The sequence below is a fragment of the Phalacrocorax aristotelis genome, chromosome 1 (genome assembly GCF_949628215.1).
Source record: "Phalacrocorax aristotelis chromosome 1, bGulAri2.1, whole genome shotgun sequence".
NCBI classification, from domain to species: Eukaryota; Metazoa; Chordata; class Aves; order Suliformes; family Phalacrocoracidae; genus Phalacrocorax; species Phalacrocorax aristotelis.
In genome coordinates, this window is record NC_134276.1 from 150,093,166 (window position 1) to 150,114,337 (window position 21,172).

At 41.9% G+C, this 21,172-nt stretch overlaps 1 protein-coding gene across 1 annotated transcript in view; it reads right to left on the bottom strand.

Annotated features, from left to right (window-relative positions):
* CACNA1C (calcium voltage-gated channel subunit alpha1 C) overlaps positions 1-21,172 on the bottom strand; it is a 488,252-nt gene that overhangs the window by 85,737 nt on the left and 381,343 nt on the right. The window contains exons 14-20 of the mRNA XM_075115730.1: positions 15,260-15,467; positions 14,305-14,425; positions 12,253-12,367; positions 11,024-11,144; positions 10,827-10,896; positions 4,277-4,409; positions 2,394-2,523 (exon numbers count right to left, since the gene is read on the bottom strand). Of these exons, the coding sequence (XP_074971831.1) occupies positions 2,394-2,523; positions 4,277-4,409; positions 10,827-10,896; positions 11,024-11,144; positions 12,253-12,367; positions 14,305-14,425; positions 15,260-15,467 (898 nt within the window). The remainder of the gene's footprint in view (positions 1-2,393; positions 2,524-4,276; positions 4,410-10,826; positions 10,897-11,023; positions 11,145-12,252; positions 12,368-14,304; positions 14,426-15,259; positions 15,468-21,172) is intronic.

Sequence of the window (21,172 nt, forward strand, 5' to 3'; positions counted from 1 at the left end):
TGTGCTATTTAAGCATGATCCAAATCTGGACTAATCTGCAGACACTGAATGTCAAATGGGGGAATGTATGACTTATTGATACTGTGTAACTTAAAATTCCTCAGGTCACTGCTCAATTTCTGACCCCTTGCTCTTCTCACTTCAAGGCTGTCTTGGGCTCTATCAATTTTTGTAACTTAGAGAATTAAAAAAGGGCCATTTAAAGGATGGACAGATCTCAATTGCATCCTATATTAATTTACACACATTATAACTGGAAATGTCCCCTTCAATTGCTGCTTCATAGGTCCTGACATTTGGTTATTATATCAATGGAATAATTTTATAATCAATGGGCCAGATTCATGGGTACTCTCAGGCTGCTTTGCATGACTCCACCAACATAAAGCAGCCATAAACTTGATTAAAATGGATGATTAAGCTGTACCTGCAGCTGCTTTACATCACCCAGAGCACTGCAAAGCATCCAGGGCATACTGGTGAATCTGGCCCCAAAGCCGCAGCTAGTAGAGACATCCCTTATAGATGAAATCATACCTAATGAAAATGATCCCTGCTCCACCTGTGCAGGCAGTACCATTTATCAGCAGGCATCAAAATATGAATTTACGCTAGAATATATTAAAATGAACAAGCATCTTGCCAAGATGCAAACAGGAGAATATTGTGAGCACATAAAGTTTTAGGACTTGCTTGGGACTGGGGAGGCACTTCCAAAAACTTGCTGCCAGAGCCCTGTGTGACACAAGAAAGACATAGCCACTAGCCCACCCTGGGACAGAAGCAGTGTCCAAGACTCTTTGCTAGCCCATGCTGGAGGATATTCTTTCTGTTCCTGTCTTTCTGCCCTGGGACAGTTGGTGTCAACAGCAGCACTGGTCTGCATGAGTCCTTCTGCAAGGTTAATGCCTGATTGTGTTGTCCCAGAATGAAGGTAGAGGCAATTAGTTTGCTTTCAGCCTGCTTGCTTTCTTTCCCTCCCAGGCCTCTGTGTGAGCACAGGGGAGGACACAACCTTACTGTTCTACTGTCAAAGTGTAAAGGCAGATCACATTTGCAACCCAAACATCTTGTCAGTGTCCCCTTGTATGATATATTTTAAACATCTGTACCTGCAAAAATTAAACACAGTTTTTCATGCAACATCAGCGGCTTCAAATATACAAGACAACAATTTCCCCAAACCTCCAGCTCTTTTATCCAGGACAATCAGATTTGACTACTTCTTTTCTCATTTAAATCTCTCAGCTACAGATTCTGCAGCAGCTTCTGTGGCATGTCAGAAGCCCATATGCCAGCTGACATCATGCTGCTGTGCTAATACATATTGACATACATTTATCCCTACGTGGGGGGCACACTCAGCCGTGCACAAGTGGGTCATTGATGGCAGAGGTTTGACTGTATTATTTAGTACCCTCCTTCAGAAAAAAATGCAAAGCAGCTCTGAGATAAGCTCAGGAATAAACCTCTGTTAACACCTTCTCTGCATGCACATATGTGTATAAATGCATGGTCAGGCCAGGATATTTAAGGGAGGTAGAATACTGCGTGTTAAATTGAGGTTTTATTATTAAATAACAAAAAAACCTGTCCCACTCTTCAAGCCTAGCATGCTCTTCCAGCATAAGGGCACCAGAATGCCACTGCAGACAGCAGAGATCAGAAGTCTCACATATGACTATTGACCCCAGATCAATGGAAACAACCGCTGGCAAAGTTAAGGGAGCACTGGACATTTCAAAAGGCTAATAAGAATGGTCAGAAAAGAAGGTGAGAATGTATCTCCATGCTGAATGCCTTCCTCTCCTTCCCCCAGGCTGTGAGGAGCACAGCATATTTTTCCGAAGATTATCTCAAATTTAATGATAACTTTGCAGCTTGTGCTCAAATAGCATGAGTCTAACCTTGATAACACCAGTTTCCCCCAGACTGACTGCATCAAACTCAAGAATGTTACTTCTGGTTTACTCCAGCGGGAACAAACTGAAAATCAGGCCTTGGGAGTTTTAGTTCAAAGGAAAGCATGAGAACGAACGTTCCAAAGGGAACCTGCAAATCCCCCAAATTAGAATTATCTGTATCCTAACCAATGTTGCTACAGACCATTTCTAATACATTAAACTCAGGGAGCAATGATTTTGCTTCAGCCTCCTGTCCTTCCTTCCCCTGTAAATACTTCTGAAATGGACTAGAGGCCACATTATGCACTGACTCCTGTTTCCTGCAAAACCCAATGATTTCACACACAGCCTACAAAAGGCACAAATCAGGGAAGAGAGTCACTCCCAAAGCCTCTGATGCAGTCTCTTCTGACTTTCCTGGCTTCAACTCATGATCTGCTTGTACCACACTTTTAATACACAGTGAGGGAAGGAGGATGGGAAGCATACTTGGTTCCTAAAGGAGAGGTGTCGGACGGGGTCCTCAGCTGCCAGGGAGATGCTGCTGAGCAAGATGAAAAATAGGATCAGGTTGGTGAAAATGTTATCGTTAACGATTCGATGGCAGTGGACACGAAACCTGCAAGAGAGAGGAGAGGCACAGCTTTATCTCTCAGAGAACAGCAAGACCCGGGAAACATTCCCCTCTTCTCTTTTGCCAGCAGAGCTGGCCCTGGAGGATTGTTCTGCAGAGCACCTTCCCTCTGCCCCAGCAGCAGGGAGAATGATGGGCCCAGGCAGCTGTGCTTGGCCCTGCTGGATGCTGGGCAGCCTTGGCTCTCCACATCACAGTGATGCACATGGAATGGTCAAATAGTTGGCTGCCTGCAGGGCTCATGCTTGGTGCATTTGAATGGAGAACAGTCACTCCCTCCTGACAAGAGCTTTTTGTGATTTAGATGTGGTCTGAAACCTGCCAACCCAAAATTATATCCCTTTCTTTCATTCACAGAACCATACCCCATTCATTTAGGGGGAAAAGCAGCGGAAATGGGCTTTGGGGTGGCAAATGTCTTTCTGAGCTGGGGCTGGAGTGTCACTAAGCAGGAGCTATGGGGGATCTACCTTGCTAACAGGGCACAGATCTGGCCAAATGGATATAGGGCAGGCTGGCATTTGCAAAGGGCTTCTGGGAGGACATCATGCCATGCAGGGCATCTGTTAAACATCACCCTAATGCAAAGCGCTTGGTGCTTTTAGTGGGAAAATATCAAGTAAAGAAGTAGCAGTCTCCCATCAAACAGCAGCATCTTTACTGGAGACCATTACAGCACCCTCCATATGTTGGTATCAGGATACGAGGAGTTAAACCTCATAACAGTCCTATGCATAATTCTAGAGGCACTTCATTAATCTATTTAGCTCTACTTTTGTCTGTTAAGCCTCCAAGCCAATATTATAGCAATTTTACAGATGATTGCAGAGGTTAATTTACTTCTTCAACAAGCGCCAGTGGGTGGGTGGCAAAGCTGGCATTAAAGCCCATGAGTTCCACTTATCATCAGTCCCTCCTTACTGCACATACCCAAGGAGAAGTGGTACAAGCCCTGCTGTGGAAAGACCGGCTCTGAATTCAGCTGTGCTTTTATAGACCTGCCTTACTATAGGACTGTGTTTGGAGACCAAGTCCCGAAGGGAGATGGGATACATGGTACTGCACAGACCACTGGGCAGTGAGCTCTTTTCTGCACCCTTGGAAAAATATATTGCCCTGTGTCACAGCTCAGCCCACACTCACAGAACTGGTCTCACACATCTGTGTTGGAAAGACAGGTGGGGCAATGTGAAGCCACATTGCAGGAGCCAAAGGGAAGAGTGTGAGAGAAGAATTATTCTTCTCAGCCTCCCCTCAGAGCTAGGGACTCTCATCCTCCTCCACCCTTTTCTTGTATGCTCGTTCCTGACACGTAGGAATGAGCAGAGACATGAACCCCTACTGGGAGTGGATTTAGAGCAGCCATTAGGACAGGAAGCTCCTGTCTAACACTTGACTGATTGCCTGATGGCTTGCTTGCAATTTGGACCTGAATATGTTGGGGAATTCCAATTACTGACTTGCCTCCAAGGCCCTTATTTCTGAAGCTTTCATGATTTGTGTCTTCAATCAGCTTTGCAGGTGCCATGAACTCCCATTGAATGTTGTCAGGGGGTTCCCTGCAGTTGTGATTTCATGAGAATTTCATGCCAGGGCCTTTAAAAGACAGACTGGTCAAAGGAGGTCTCTGATATGAACTCCCGGAAGGGAGCTCTGCACCACATAACCTTTGGGGCTCAGCATGGAAGGAGTACCTGCTCTCTACCTCCTTGTTCCAGCTAAGCGATCTCTTAAATACCTGTTGTTTGGACTGAAGATGAAAAAAGCACTGGCATCAGGCATAGGGACAGCCTTTTCCTTGAGGTGCAGCTCAGACATTGGGCGAGGCCGAGGGCCGACAGGCATCTCAGGTTCCTCCTCATCTTCCTCTGCTGCAAGAAGCATTTTTGTCTTTTAATGCAAAATACCAGCATTTGTCTCTGTCACAACCAGAGCTGCAAATTAAGACTTATTGAAACAGGATGATGAAAGCTTGAGGTTCCTTGTCCAATTCCTTTCTCCAAAGCAGCCTCTGCTGCCCAGTGCTTGCCCTGGCAGACATTGATCTATTCTGTCTGTAAAACCATTAATTCTGGTGAAGCCACAATATTCTCACAACAGTCTCCTCAGATGCTTCACTGTCCCTCCTGCAAAAAAACCTTCTTCTAATGACTGACTTGAATCTTTCTTGCTATTGTCTAAATCCATTATCTATTCTCTTATTTTCCATGGACACATAAAACAGAGAAATCCCTTCCTCTTGCAGAAGGCTTTTACATATTTGAGGATCATTATTATGCCTCTGTGAGGATTTCTGGTTCCTAGAGCAAAACAAGTATCTTTCCTGAGATGCTGTGTTTCTTTGGTTTCTGATCATTCCTGCTACTTTCCTCCAGATTATCTGCAGGATTAACTTGCTGTTGAGGTTCTACTGGTGCAGTGGAGAGCTGGATTACTTCTTTTATCTTATATTACTACCTTCCTGTTTAGATGTCCTTCATAGGCACTTCTTTTCATTACACTCTGGCAATAATTTGCCACCACTTACTGATTTGCACAAAGTACAGATTATTTACCACAGAATGGCTGCCTAGCCTGTCACTTCCCGCGTTGCATGTGTGCTGCTGACAGTTCCCAAGAGTGGCACTTCAACCTCATCCCTATTGAACTGCACATTATTTTCTTCAGACCATTCCTCCAGTTTATCAAGATCTCTTTGTAAGGCTCTCCATGGAGCCACTGCCATATCTCGGATTGCATCTGGATGAGCACATGTATGCCCCAGAGCAAACATGGAGCATGGGCACTTTGACTTACACCAACCAGAAATTCTTAAAATTGTGCCCTTTCATAATTCAGTGGCGGGGAGGATTGAAAGGGTGGGAACAAGGCTGAGACTCTTGAACCTGATGCCTATGGAGCAGATCTCCAGGCACTGTGAGCACCCTTAAGGATAAAAACACAGAGATGTGGGCTGAGCAGTATGTGAAAGAGAACATTCCACCTTTGAGGCTTTCTTCTACCTGCTGAAGTCAGATGCTGTTTTGCAAATGCCATGATAGGATTTTGCTATTTTAAAGATCCCAATCCTTTCACTTTATCAGCAAGACGGGAAAAAATATTTTAAGAAAGGAGCCTGACAGGTTAGATGCAAGTGATTCATCTTCCAGCCAATGCGAAGGAGGAAACTCTAGTTAAAAAGGTTTATCTTGAGTCCATAAAGTGAGATAAATTCCAGGAAGAGCCTGTTCCTTTAGGGTCAGGTACTGTACTTGATCTGGAAATGGACACATCAGAAAGAACAGATGAATCAGCACAGATCTTAATCTAGATGTTGGGAGACAGGAGAAAAGTGGCCTTTTCAATGCATGCCATTATTGCATGCAAATAGGATTCTTTCTTTACACTTCTAGTAGCAAGAGTTCAGCTCAAATTCACTTGACAGATTCTTTGAGAGATGTTTGAGCTGGTACATAGAGTTTGTACTTTTTAAGCTGGTCTATTTTTTAATAGCTCAGTTTTATGTAGTAATATACTTTATAATACTTTTTCTACAGGCTCTATTAGTTAAATGAAACATTCTTTCAGAAGTACTTTTGTGCGTAGTACTTGTAAAAATGCTGTTAATGCTAATGCCCATATTTATATAATATTACAATACTTTGCACTTGCACCTTTTAGCTACAGATTTCAGAGTGGGCTGACAATGAGCACGGTAAGGAAATTATTTTTCTTCTGTAACAGTCCAGAATACTGATGCCCATGATTACGTAGGATACGTAGATGAGAGCTCTTACTTAAAAAGACTAGTATTCTGAGTCCCTCTTCTTTGCCTTTGCTATTAGATCATTCTTTTTCTTTTACTTGGAAGAATGCTTACAAAAACACTTTCAAACATGTATGGAAAAACACCTCAGGAAAATGGACCCTTAACAGAAGGATCAACCCCATGAAGACCATAAACGACGTTGCTCCTCTCCTCTTTTTCTTGTGTCTGCCATACAGCAAGAAATACATTAATGATTCTGGCAATCACATACCTTCAGGCTGGAAAACACATTCAGTTCCTTGGCCATAGATTAAGAATAATGTTATAAATATTTTTCATTTAAAGTAGGGTCTAGGATGTAGAAGAAAGGAAATGCTGAGGCCCAAATACTCAAAGAATAACATGATTACAGCCCCAGCTGAGGTCACTACCTAAGCTATCTACCTGCATAGAGAAACAGTATTTTGCACAGTTGCCAGCATTCACAGAAGCAAAGGTCAACATGGTATTCACAGATGGGCTGGGCAGCACTTCAGCTGCAATCCGACACTTGTTCTTTGACTGTTTTCTATAACATATTTGTTTTAAAAAGAGACCCTTCTAGCCAAGCTTGCCATGAAATCATAAAGAAACATGACTCAGAACTGCCAAGTTTGTATCTAGGTTTGAACTCTCATAAAGTTCAAGAAAATTCAAGTCTGGGATTGTCATCTTGAATTTTGCTTCATTAGAATGGTGATGTCTTTTGGTTGTGAAGCCATAACCACACACAAGCTACAGGGTGGCATCAGTGAAAAATTCAGTGATGAGGATTTCTTTTTTTTTAACTGTACAAAGAGCAGAACTCTTGTGTAAGGACATTGCTTTGCTTCAAGCTCCCATGAATCGTCCCAGGATTTTACCTTTATCTGACGTTCTGAATTCCTTGTCTGTTTCTGTACTAGACTGCAAGACTAGCTCCCTGTCTTTCTATAATAAACATATTATCATGATAATCCTTCTAGTGTACACAAATCTCTGGAAGAACTAGTCTCTCCTTCCAACAATGAGGATAGCTGATCTGACGAGCTGCAAGGACACAGAGTATTCTGGGGGCTAAGAGAAACACTGTGTAGCAAATAGAGTCAGAAGAGATTATTGAGAACACTGGTTGAGGCAGCGGAAACAAACAGGAGACTGAGGAAGGCAGGCTGAAAGAATAAATGGAAAAGAAATGAAGTGACCATTTCAAATTGTTTCTGAACACTGGGTTAGGGTGAAGGATGTTTTCAGAGGATGGGATGGTGCACAGCCACGGAAAGGTCACAGGCTTAAATCATTTAACAGCTTAAATCATAAATAGAAAATAGGTAGAATCAGCTGACTGCATCTAAAAAGCAATACGAATGCTTCACTCAAAACGCAGCTGATACGGATCCACATGCAAGTGGGCAAGAAAAGATGTGTTCTCAGATGGGCTGTATATGGATGCACAGCACCTCTTGTACCACAGATGGACTGACCAGCAGTCAGCAGAAGGATTCTGGACTGATCAGATGGCCACAAGGGAAATGGACAGGAGTACATGTGGAGATTGGGAAATTCTTGCTTGCTAATGCTGGGGGAAGCCTTGGAGCCTTGTTGCCCAGAACTAACCTCACAAGGCAGATGTGACATGGCACATCAACTCTGAGAGGACCTTGGTTTTTCTGAGCTTTATACACCACAATGGAAGAGATGACTGTGGTAAATCTGATCTAACAAGGGATTTACAAAACTTTACTGTATCTAAGCCTTATGGCTGACTTCCATGAACTCTGAAAGAAGTGATCAGGTAATTTTGTGAGCTGTTAGAGATCAACTTCACTCTTCACAAAGAACTGATAAACAATTAATGGAATAGGCCTGTTTAGAAATGGCATCATACAATGGCAAATAACCAAGATGCTGCTCCTTTGCATTTCTAATAGGAGACGGGAGAAAACCTGACCATTCAATCAAATTTTAGGTTCTGTTCAAAAGTATGCCAAGCCAGGGAGCGGTCCCATGGCAGGAGTTAAAAGTGGTTTTACTTAATTTTCTGCACTTTAATCCTAAAATGTCCATGACACAAACTGTAGATGTAGTTTTTGTCATATAGTTCACATGCTGGACTTTTTCTAAGCTATTCACAGAAGGTAACTAAAACATTATTCTATTATCAGTAGGCTTAAATTTGATATACAGATAACTGTACCTTCACTTGAAAAAAAATATGTAATTGTCTGCAAGTCCAAACCAGCTGACAAACAAAAACAGAATTGTATCAAGCTGTTTTAATTTGTGCTTCTGACTCAAGACACCCAAAAACCCATTAGTAACTGGGGATGTGTTTCCAGTAAGTGTCTATGCCTATAGAAGTGCTGGGAAGATTAAAGCCAGAGTGATCTGCCCCAGGCAAAGTTAAAAGAGTATTGGGTGGTGTTGGAACCACACTTATTCCTGATAAATGGGCTATAAAAATGGATGAATACAAGTATAGCAAATGCAGGGATTTTTTTTACTGAAAATCAAATGCAATAAACACTTTTCCTTTTTGCTTGTCTGAAACCCTTGTCCATCTATTTAAAATGAACTTTTGTGTCTTTTTTTATCCTATCACATCAACCTATTATCAGGCATTTATTAGGAATCACGGAATGGAAGCAAACATGTTTTATTACCAATTACAGCCTGTTATATAATCATAGAAATGCAGAAGAGCAGAGCAGGAAAGGATCTCAAAAAGCCCTCTGGTTCATGCCTCTACTAAGCCAGGATCAACTAATTATTATATCGAAGCTTTTTCCAGCAGATATTTTTCTGACCTGTTCTCAACAGCATTCAGTGATGCTGGGCTTCCACAACCACCTTCACAGTCTTTTCTAGCCTCATCGTTAGAAAATTATCCCCTGGGTGTAAAGCTTAAATTTTTTACATCTTTGTAATGGAGATGATTCCCCTCCTACCTGTAACATGCTTTTATGCATTTGAAGATGTTTCTCCTGCCTTTCCCAGCTCAAATGACCGCAGTTCTTTCAATCTTAGTTCTCACTTTGTACTAGCATTGTTTTCACCATGCTGTTCTACACTCTATCCAATTCAGCCCCACTTCTCCTAAGCAGAGCACCCAAAATAAGACACAATATCCTAGCTGAGGTCTTATCAAGGGTGAACAGAATAAAACAATTGTTTTGCCCTAGTTAGCTTTCACTGGCCAGTTAGAAGAAACCCATAACTAGGCTAAAGGGTCATGTTTTCACTGTTTATAACTCTCATTACTTGCTTGCCTTTTGAAAGACAGCAAAATGTTGTCTTTCACCTGTTGAGCTTGTGATCACAAGATTCAGATTCTTTTCTCAAGGACTGTTACCTAACTAGCTGTCACCTAAGATCCTTTATTTGTGAGTGGTTTACTCCTGTCTACATGTAGAGCCTGGCACTTTCAATTTTTTTAGACCATTTATCCAGTTCCTCAAGAGCTCTTTGAATTTTAATGCTTCCCTCCAGCATGCTTTCTGTCCTTCCCAGCTTCATGTCATCTGCAAATGTAATAAGCATATTTCCTCTTCCATCATTCGGGTCATTCACAATGAACTGAACTGAACTCTCGCCAGGCCCTTGGGTTGTAGAACCTCACTGGGGCCATCACTACTCTCCACACAAAGGCTCTGACCAATTTCTAGCCAACTTATGAGAATGCTATGAGAGACAGTCAGAAGCCTTAGGAAACCTAAAGAATATGACATCCACTTCTTTTCTCCTGTCTAATAGTCTTGTTGGTCCCTTTTAGAAGAAAATAAGGGTGGTTTGAGGTGATTCACTCTTGGCAAATCTGTGTTGGCTGTTTATAATTTCCTTATCTTGCAGTCGTGTAGTTTATTTAATCCTTTGTTCCAGCACTTTTCCAAGAGCGGAAGTTGAACTGACTAGCTTATAATTTTTCTGCTCCAACCCTACCACCCATTCAGGTTCTCTTGAAAAAAAAAAACTGCTTGAAGTTCTGAGATTTCTTCAACCAATTTTTAAGTATCTGAGGATGAAGTTAATTAGGTCCAACTGACTTGAAAACTAGCCTAACTAATGCTCTAGCCTGTTTTTTCCAATTCTGGGCTGAGATCTTATGCCTTTGGAATTATGTTAATAAGTCACACTGTCTTTTTTGTTTAGAAAAAAGTGCAAAAAGGCATTCAGCACTTTGTCTTTCATGAGTATCTGTAGTGAGTCTCCCCGACCAGTGAGTTCTAAAAAAATAGACTGAAAGCAAAGTCATATGTAGATTTTCATATAAAGAGATTTGTATATGATTTGATTTGGTTCTCTGTAAAGCTCTGTATTTAGAAGTACAGAATTATGACTAATCAGTAGAGGGACTACAAAGGATCAAGTCCACAGCTGTGCAAACACAGGCCAGCACATCACCCTGTCCAGTCGTGAAAGCATTACATGTTCAGCATACCTGCTACCACAGTTTGGCTTTACATGCATTAGCAACTGGAACTTTTCCTTGTCAAACCAGGGATAAAAGGAAGAAGATATGTACCTGGTGCTTCTGTTGTGGGATATGGGCTCTTTTCTTCATTTTCATTGGGCTGATAATCATCCACGTTGATCTGGCAGAAATGGAAGGAGAAGCAGCAAAGCCTTTGTCAGAATAGGCAGAGGGTTTTCACTCCCTCAGAAGCCCAAGCTGTTCATGCCATCACCGCACAGAGGGTGCTGGCTGGCAGCAGACCTTACCTTGGTAGCGGGCGGAGATTCTCCATCAGCAGTGATCGATTTCAGCTCAATTTTCTCCTCTTTTGTCTCCTCCTCCACAGCTGTTTTTTCTATCTCCTGTTTCTTTTCAGGACTAGCAGTCCTAACAATTTTACAAGATAAAAAGCAGCAAGTTACAAAGATGAGAAACTGTTTCACTTTCAGGAACTTCATGTACTACAGCACACACCATGAGAACAATTGGCTGGTTGGCACCTCCATTCTGAGTCCAGCTTACATACCAGTGGCTCCACCTTGTCTTTATCTGCAGGCCAAGGCAGAGACTCTGCTCTAATTCTATATAGCATCCTTCTAGTTTATAGCTTTCTCAATGCCACATGTTTGTCTCTGTGTGTGGGGGGGGGATGCATGTGTGTGTGTGTGAAGTATGTGCCTGTGTGTTTGTGCACATGCGTATTTCTAGGTCTGTCAGCGGAGATCTCTTTGTTCACCCAATGGCAAAAGTATGAACCATTTTCAACCCATATCCTGTGGGCTTCCACTAGGTTGCCTACAAATTTTTGCCCCTCACTGCACTCCCAGACTGTTGACTAGCATGCTGGATGAAGCAGAAAGATCTGCACAAAAGATCTCCTCCAAGCAGCCTGGAAGACAGTGAATGGAAATAACGAGTAAGGAGAGGCTTCCCCATTGTGGGCAGCTGGGAATGACAGAGAAACTCTACAACCAGCTCGTGCCTCCTAAGAGTCTGCAGAAACACTAAAAGAACAGGCAAGAGAAAAACAGAATGTGGCATCAAAAGATAAGGAAGCTGTTGAATCTTGTTGGGGGAACGACAGTCTGAAAATGTGCCTTGTGGTCCAAAGCAATCAGAAGGTAACAGGGAGATGCAACTGGGATTGTAACATTGACACCATTTCACACTCATTCTCTGCTGATGCCCTGAGAGCTCATCAGTCACCCAGGCTTCCTTTCCTCTGCTCACATCATTGCAACTGTGGGCACTCCCAGCTCACGCCACCTTCTTGTCCTTTAGTTTGAATTCTTTTACATAAAAATTTATATATACATAATTCCATATATAATTACATTAATCACATATATATAATCTATACGCACCCACAGGGAAGTGACACATATATTACATATACACACATTCTTACTTGCACATATATATGTACATAATATGTGGTTATACTCACAGGAATGCATGCATATGAGCATAGATAGGTGTATGCAAATGGGTTTACCTAGCTAGCTTTTTCCTTTCTTTTTCCTCTTCCTCCTCTTTCTGTGCAGATGTTAAACTCTCAGCATCAGCAAGGTTGTCCACAGCAATGGCCAAAAATACATTCAGAAGGATATCTGTTTGTGTGCTACTTAAAGAAAAGAGGCTTTGAAAACTGCTGAACAATATTATACCAAAGATTTCTTAATTGAAATTTTTTAGCAACCTGTCATCAGATCGCTTATATTTTTCCAAACTTCCATTTTACACAAATAGTCAGGATGTGCCTATCCAGCGTGCACAAACCTACACTTTCCATCCAAATGGCTAACACACTCTGTGGGGTTTCCAAAATTTCACAACAGAATGACTGATATAAAACATCTAAGTCCAGGCTTATATTTTAGTTTTTGATTTCCCAAGAGAGTCTCACTTGTGCAACAAATCCCACTGAAGATAAGGGGAGCACTGGATTCTTTGCGTCTTTGACTACTTAGGCCACCTTTATTACAGCACTCCTGTATTCAAGAGCCTCATACCATAAGGCTCCGGCGCTTTCTACTTTTGAGTTGGACACCCTCATTATAGGTATTCCCACAGACATGAATGGATTTTATGGACAGCAAGCACAGCACTCTTATTAGCATTTCTGAGGCAACCAAAAAGGAATTAATTTACTCTGGGCATTTAAAGGTTGAGCTGACAACTCTGCCATCTCCTAGCAGAGAGCCCGTGCACAGCTAGTCATGCCCATGTAGCTGAAGGGCAAGGAATCACAACTGTTCTCTTGCCTTGCCAGTCAGTGTTCAGATCTCGTGTTACAAATCTGAACATCAGCTTCTTTTATATATTTCTTGAGAGTGGGCCTTATTATACTATGATAACTTTTAAGTAAACCCCAGTTCAAGGCTTAGTCTGGAAATACAGCCACCCCTGCTCCCTGGGTTCCAAGGTCTAATGGCTCCAAAGTCAGCCAGCATGTAGAGCTGGCTCACATTTTCCTCTGTGGTTCACAAGGAGATCCAAATTGTAGCTTTTTTAAGCTGTCAGGCAGACTGCCTACCTCAACCTTCAGATAAGTGGGATTGCACCATCTCGCTTTGAAGAGAGGGCATGCAGGTCAACTGAAATGTCATATAATGGGGTTTGAGAGATCTGAATTATGCGGAAAGGCCAGAAGAGCTGGACTGAGACGACAAGGTGGCTTTATAGAGGAATCAGTATAAAAAGAAATATCACCTCTGACACAGGAGGGCCATTTATTAGGGAAGCAGAAACTAAACATGAACAAATTTGGAGCAAACTGAGATATGGAATAGAACCATAGCTCTATGCTCTATGCAAATTCCTGTGAAAAGACACGGCGTAATCATGCAATGAGCTTTGTACCTTCTGAGATACATACAGTGCCCTCACTTCACCCTGAAGCCAGAGAGAACTGAAGTTACTTAACACCAACACAGGCTGGAAGATAACAGAGCACAAGATTTTCTGTTTGAAGAACACACAGATTGCAGTAACTGAAATGGGACACAGTTCCTGTTAGTTTATACATGAGTTAATATATGATCTCACATAAATCAATTATGTCAAACATATGTTACTCCTATTACAGAATTTGTATATAGCATATTGTAGATTATACATATTTTTATTCCACATAAGGCTTGGATGAAAGCATGTGGAATATATTACTGAAAAGGTAATTAAAGCAAAAATATGCTGTAAGTACAGTAGGTACACACAGAGATTAGTTTCTGGAGAAGGCAGGAAAGAAAAACCTATGAGAGAATTAAGGGGAATGAAAAATAAAAACACTAAACGTAAAGATACTAAATAAAAGGTAGCATGTGGAACTGGCAGGTAGTTGGCTCTTACAACTGTTTATATGCCTTAGCACTAGCTAAAATTAAACCAACTTGTTTAACTTTTGCCAGTGCAAAGCCAAAATTCAGACCTAGGGAAAAGGTAAAAAGTAAGGTATGAAATTCATTATTTTCTGACATAACAAAGTACTAAAGGGTGGCTTTAAATTCAGCCCCACTTGGAGAAAAAGAGTAGCATCAAAGGATACAGTTTCCACAGATGAAGAGGATGATGAAGTAAATACAGACCAACATTCCTGGAAAAGAGGGGCCGCCATAAGCCATGATCCCATCATACATCACCGAATTCCAGTCCTCCCCAGTCAGGATCTAAATGACACATTCCCACCAATAAGGGATACAGTGTTAGACCACACAGAGAATTTGAAAACCCCATTAATACAAAGATATCTACTAAACCTAGAGAACACCCCCTCCCCAGGATGGTTGGAGACTCTGGCTGTGTCCATCTGGAAAATAAATAAATAAAAAAACCCCAAACCAGAACAAGGAGAATGCAAAGAGGGCGTGTGCTCAAAGTATAAAATAAACCCAGATGCCCCCTTGAAGGTGATGGCTGAAGCCAAATGGCTTTCCCAGAAAACTCTGGTCAAGTCTCCTCACCTCTCACAGGCATTTCCCTCCCATGTATCTGCTGTTTCAGACAGGCTGTGCAACCTATAGCATTGAAGACAGCCCTCAGCACAGCCCTCCCTGCCACTTCCCTTCACCTTGAATATAAAATCATGATCCTCGTGCTCTTCGTTGATCACTCCCAAAAACCGCAGTCAGCCATTTGATTACTTCTCTAGTGCTGTGAGCAGATATTTGTTCCCCAGTACTGTGGGAGGGGGGAGGATGGCTGCAAGGTGGGCTTTGGCATGCAGCTGCTGCCCTGGGACATGGCAATGGCCACTCTCTTGTCCTACCCCGCTAAGACCTGATGGCCTTGCTACACTCAAGGGCTTTATCTTTGGTTCCCCACCTTGGGAGGGAATATCCCTGTGCTGGCAACACAGCATGGCACCTTGCTCCTGGAGCTGTTAGCCTGATGTCCAGCCTTGGGGACTGCCAGGCTGTAAGGGAAGGGTGCAGGACCTGCTCTCTGTTTTGCGCCACGTAAACACAATATGTTGGCCTCATTGGGACCCCTCTTGCCCTTACCTGAAACACAGTAAGGAGGGACTGGGGGAAGTTGTCAAATGTACTTCTTCTTGTCTGCATCTCATCAAAGTTAAACTTTCCGCCAAAAAGCTGCATCCCCAGGAGTGAGAATATGATAATGAAGAGGAAGAGAAGCAGCAACAGGGAAGCAATGGAGCGGACTGAATTCAGGAGTGAAGCCACGAGGTTGCTCAGGGAGTTCCAGTATCTGGAAGAGAAAATAAAGGCAGCTAAAATTCCTTCAATCCAAGACAGGTGCTTATGGACTGCACAGGATATTGATTCAGGCTGCCTTCTGCATATAAGCAGGCATTTCCAAACACCCTGTTAAGCAGTGAATCATTGATGTGCTTCCCTAAGATAATGAGACCTACTGCAGCTAATGAGTAATTTTACTACCACACGTGTACATACACAATTCCCTCCACCCCCTACCCCATATGCACATCCAGAAGATTATTGCAGCACTCTCCATCTAAGGCTCTGCAAATCTTATATCAATATACAGTGATTAGTTCTTGCTGCTTCAGTGAGTTACATTCTAACCAACCTCATTACAACAGTCACAGATGTTATGGCAGCCAGAATACCTCACTCCAGAGAATGGCCTGTAATAACTAACAAGAGCAGATGGGGAAACAGTTTGGATGCAAATACAAACTTGTCCAAAATCTGGTGTATGTGAGTATGTGCTTGGGCTCACTCACAGACAGAGGTTGCTAAGCTTTCTGGGATTGAGAGGAATGAGAAAGATATTAAAGGTCCTTTTACATGGCCCCTAAAAGAGACTCCAGATCTACACCCATGAAGCCCAGTGTTTCCTTTGCTCTTGGAAGAGCACAACATAACTGCTTTTTTGGATATCAAACCTGCTATACTTCCTCAAGCAGGCTGCAGAACATTTTGGAAGGGCTTCATTCAAGAGAGAGGATGGCTAAGTCCTGTTCTCCTGGTGTATTCAGGCTTGTGCCCAGATCAGAGTGATGCATGATGCAGAGAAATAATCTTCTTGCCCTTGTGATCCCACTTTAGGATTCAAAAAGATGCCAGCAGCATGCTCTGCTGCAACGTGTCAGTTTGCTTGCATTCTTTGCCCGCCTGCAGAGTAGCCATGTGTTGGAAAAAGGCTTCAGAAAACATTTCTAAAGGATCTACCACATAACACATGAAGTAACTTCCACTTTGATCTTGCATCTGCTCAACCAATCCTAGCCTACTTCTTAGCTGGTCATGACCTCTTCTCTTTTATGGAGTTTTGAATCTAACAGATTTTTCAGACCGGGCTGAAGATCAGCTGTCATCTTCCAATCACCTCATTTTGAATGCATATTACTAGCAAACTTCAACAGCTTTCATAAGTCAGCAAGCTAGTAACGTTTGTTTGTGATCTCTAAGTCTTCCTTCTAACACCATCTCTTGCGGTCCACTACCATGCTTTGAGATTCTGCCATGGCTAATATCCTCCACTACCTCCTCCCAAAGCCCCTAACATTGAACATTTCTTTCCTTAGAGGACTCTGAATTTCTAGCCATATTTTCCTTGGAGAAAAAAGTTCCACTTGAGAAGGATGGCAGACATGTCTAGTGCTCTCGCTCCTTTGAGGGAGCCTGATCCTTCAACATACAAATCTGTTCTGAAGGTAGTGTAGTCACTGGAGACAAGGGTTCTTGAAATCCCAGTTAAATAAGTATTTTTAAAATGTCAGTGTAAAAAGACAACTTTCCTTGTCCCATGGAAGACAGGAATGTTTGAGCAGCCCTATCACTTTATGAAGGTTAGCAATCTGATCTGCAGAGGGACACTGCCGTGTCCTCTGAAATTCAGCAACTGGTTCATCTCCAAGGGCTGAGCTTCAAAGAGAACTGTGACGTTTTCCCTCCAGCCCAGCTTCAGCACTTCAGAGAAAACCAGAATGCTTTAAAGTTTAACTGCAATTAAAGAGATGAGCAATGAAAAACTACTGAGCAAAGGTAAGGGCATGGAAGCTATGTGCTCAGTGCCACCAAATGTCCACACTGAATATGCAATGTAACAGCTCACTGTATTTGCATTTATGCTTACAGCTCACATACTTTCACACTTTGGGAGGAAGAGAAAGTGACACAGGAAAAGGGAAAAATTAATTTCTGGTGAAACTTGACTGACTTCAGCATTCTTAAACCATAAACTGATGGGGTCCAGAATACCTCTCCAAGCCCTCCAATGTCAGACAGGACACACTTTTTCTAGGTCTTTTTAGCAGTGCCCTTAAGAGGCATACAGTAGAGCTGTTACCCATCTGAATAGTCTCAGTGACTCACTTTAAGCTTAAATGTCTTGTTATCTCAGGGTGCAACTGCACAAAATTTTATCAGCTCTTCATTTCTTACAAATGGCTCAATACCTGAAATTCAGTTTCTTATGTAACTATCAAACTTAAAGCAATTAAGTGAGATGACCTGGTGATAAGATTAGTGCTGTTTTATCTGTGCACTGAGTGCTAGCTAGAAATGCAGTGCCATTAGAAAAATAAAGAAACCAATCTGGGGGAAAGAAAAGAGAAAAAGGAAAAAGGATAGGATAAGGCAGACTTGACTGGGATGTGAAAATCACAATTGTCTTATCGTAGTGTCCTAGGAGCCTGAACTGAGCTTACCATCTATCACATTAGGTGGTTGCAGAAATAACATGAACACCCCCTCAAAGTGAGGTCTGGGGTTACTCAATGAAACACAAGACTTTTAAGTTAGGAATGGATGAAGACTACACAAAGAAAGTCTCTCTCACTACTTCATCCTCTTTGGTTAGTATACTACAAAGAAAAAACAGTTACAATAAATCTCGTGGCACTGCCGGGCAGAATCGGAAGTGTTGGACCAGGTAGCATATAATGGGAGGTACGAGAGAAAGCCCTGCACCTTCCTCAGACTTATAGGGAAGTGAGTGTGCTTCTTAACATCTCCTACTTGCAGATCTCAGACCCTTGGGGATGCCAGTGAATGAGGCACTGCAAAACCCCAGTGAGTAGGATGTAATTACGATCCCTGTTTCAAAACGGAGGAATGAGGCAGAGAAGTTAAATGGTTCGTTCAACATCTCACACAAAAATCAATTGCAGAACTGGATTAGAACTTCATGTGTTTTTTTATTCTCTTCCCTCTCCTCTCCTTTGCCTTCCACTATGTTTTTATGATACTGGCAATCACAGATGCAGATCTTAAAAGAGTAGCAACAGCTGGCAGTCTCATTGTAGGAAAGCTTCCCACACTGTTCATCTAATACAAAACCACTCTGAAAGCAGGTACTAAAAAAAAAAGCGCCCTATGTCTCCTCCCTACAGTTAACAGTGACGTATCTAGTGGCAGGATTAGGTACAAAATATCAAACTTCAGTATGCTGTTGCAAATAAATTGATTTATTTTTTAAGTATAAAGGACTAAATATAGGGATTTATAAAGCAAGTAAATTACTTTATAAAGAGAAAATAATTTGTCTTCTCATAGCAAAGGGAGATTTTCTGCACAGCCCTGTAAAAACGAGGGAGAATAAACTGAACAGATTATATTGCCTGCTTGTCGAATGTAAAGATTAAATGATTCAGAAGAGTATTTATAATTTTGGTAGAAACATTTGCTCTTGAAATTATAAATGTGGTTTCTAAAATGATGTATTGTTTATCTGATGGTGTCTTTATTTGTTTCTATTGTATTAGGGAACTGTATCTGTGTTTTTCCTAGAAGTGCATCATCTTGACGCACCCAGAATTTATTTGTGCTTGGTGTTTACCACAGAAAATCCATACAAATATATAAAGATTAGGCTATCTACTGATACACTCTCACCAGAGTAATTTTTCTGCTTTGTAACTTTTTAAAGCCCTTGATTATCGCTATTTCCATCTCCACTCTATGTCCCCATGTCACTGCTCATGAATATATATTTGACATAAAACATTACACTATCAACCCTCCTACCCTTCCCAGCTTTCTGGGATCGTATCTTTCTGTATTATCATTGCACTCAGGTGGAGTATTCCACCAGTATTGATAACATTGTCAATAAATCATCATTGTATTTAGACCTGAGTGAATAATGAAAAAATTTATATTTTACTGGAGAACATCAGAAGTAAAAATTCTGTTTTAATGCCAGAATATTCTCTCCTGCAGTAAGACATGAGTAGGCCTAAAATACTGCTTTGGAGGCTTGTGCTAGGGCCTTCCACATGAGGGTGAACTTCACCCATGGAGGGGAAAAATCATGAAGAAAACTATGAATAATTAAAAAACACAGATAAATCTGAGACTACTGCAATGTACTTGCCAATATTTTAGGAACAGGAAAGACCACAAAATCTGATTAATACATTATTCATTACAAGTTACTCCTCAGCTCTGTACTTCACATGCAGACCCCTGTACAAATTGCAGGAGACTTATTCCAGGTAACATTTGTTTCCATGCATAATTGTATTTTAGTTCTGCTGCAGAATGAAGGTAAATATAACTAGTCCTACTGCTGGCTGGTTCCAACATTAAGTCTCTGCCAGAAGCTTTAGGAATATTTGAGTACTCCAATAGCTCAAGCTTCCTAAAGTACTAATGTAATTCTCTCAGCATTTGCCTTTCTATAACAAAATTCTCTTAGCTAGACTATATATTTTGTGTAGGAGTGGAGAAATGTCTTGAAAAAACAATGACCTCTTCAGGATGCTATGTTGAAGCTTATGCTTTTATAGCTATTGGTATGTTGCCCTGAGTGTATCTGATTACCCAATGCCTGAAACAGCTACTGGTTTCCTCAGAAACCAGGCCTGGGACTCAGTGATGATAGCTTTCAGACCCAAAGATCCAGGAAAAACAGTCACCAGATGAGAGATCCCCAGTATTTCTTAAAGGGCAAAGATGCCTTTCTTGCTAGAAGCCCTTGTTAGCTGGAACATTTTTCCCTCTTCTATGATCACACATCTAAACAGACCACCTTTTTTTCTTTTTTAATAGTTGCGGGCATGCTTTGGCCTTTTTCTCTGAGACTGTAAACTGATTTTCTGTCTCTGCCATGTGACCTTGAAAACCATCCACCCTGCCAGAGAGTTGAGGCTCAGAAGCTTTAAGGGTAAATCTTGTATGATGCACAAGTCCAAGTCTGTTGTTTTTTCTGCCTCGCAGCTCTGCCATCTTGACTGTCTTCCAGTTTTGGTCTTGTTTTTCTCATGGGCTGTACTTTTTATCTCAAATCTGTCATAAATTTCCTTTGGGGGAGTTTATAGCAATTCTAGGGCCATTTTCATAGCTGAGCTTGCAGAAAACACACTCTTCCACCACTTCAAACTTTTTATAAGGTGCTGGTTGGTGCCCACATGGGAAAAGGCAGACCTTGTGCTGCTTCGGGTGAGAACTTGGATAGATTTGTTCCAAAAGCTCCCATCTGGGTAAGTTGGGAGCTGATCTCTCCTACAACCTCGCCTTAAGCTGAAAAACTCCTGCCAAACCAAGCTGGTGTTTTGGAGGTACCTGACTGCAGGAGCAGTAACTGTTTAATAGACGCCACTGTGCCTTTATGCAGAGGGAAAGGAGAAAGAAGAAAAAGGAAAAAGAAGAGAGACTGGGGTCTGGAAAAGTCTGGATTCTTCATAAAGCTGCTGCCTCACGTTGGACTCCTCTGAAGGAGAAGGGCTGGCAACATCCTTTGCCTATAGCTGCTGCTGTTGACACTATCTACCACTCAGGCCATTGTTGAGTCTGCTGGAGCTGGCCTGGGCTCCTCAGTCAAATGTTGTTTTGGCTTAAAGCAGTCTTTCAGGCTCCTCTCTGTCACCATAAAGCAATAGAAAAGGTCACAAGCCTATCTGCTATTTTGTTTTTGCTTTCCCTTTTGCAGGGAATCCTAAGAGCCCAAGCTCAGCTCACATTATCCTTCCAGATTTCAGTTTA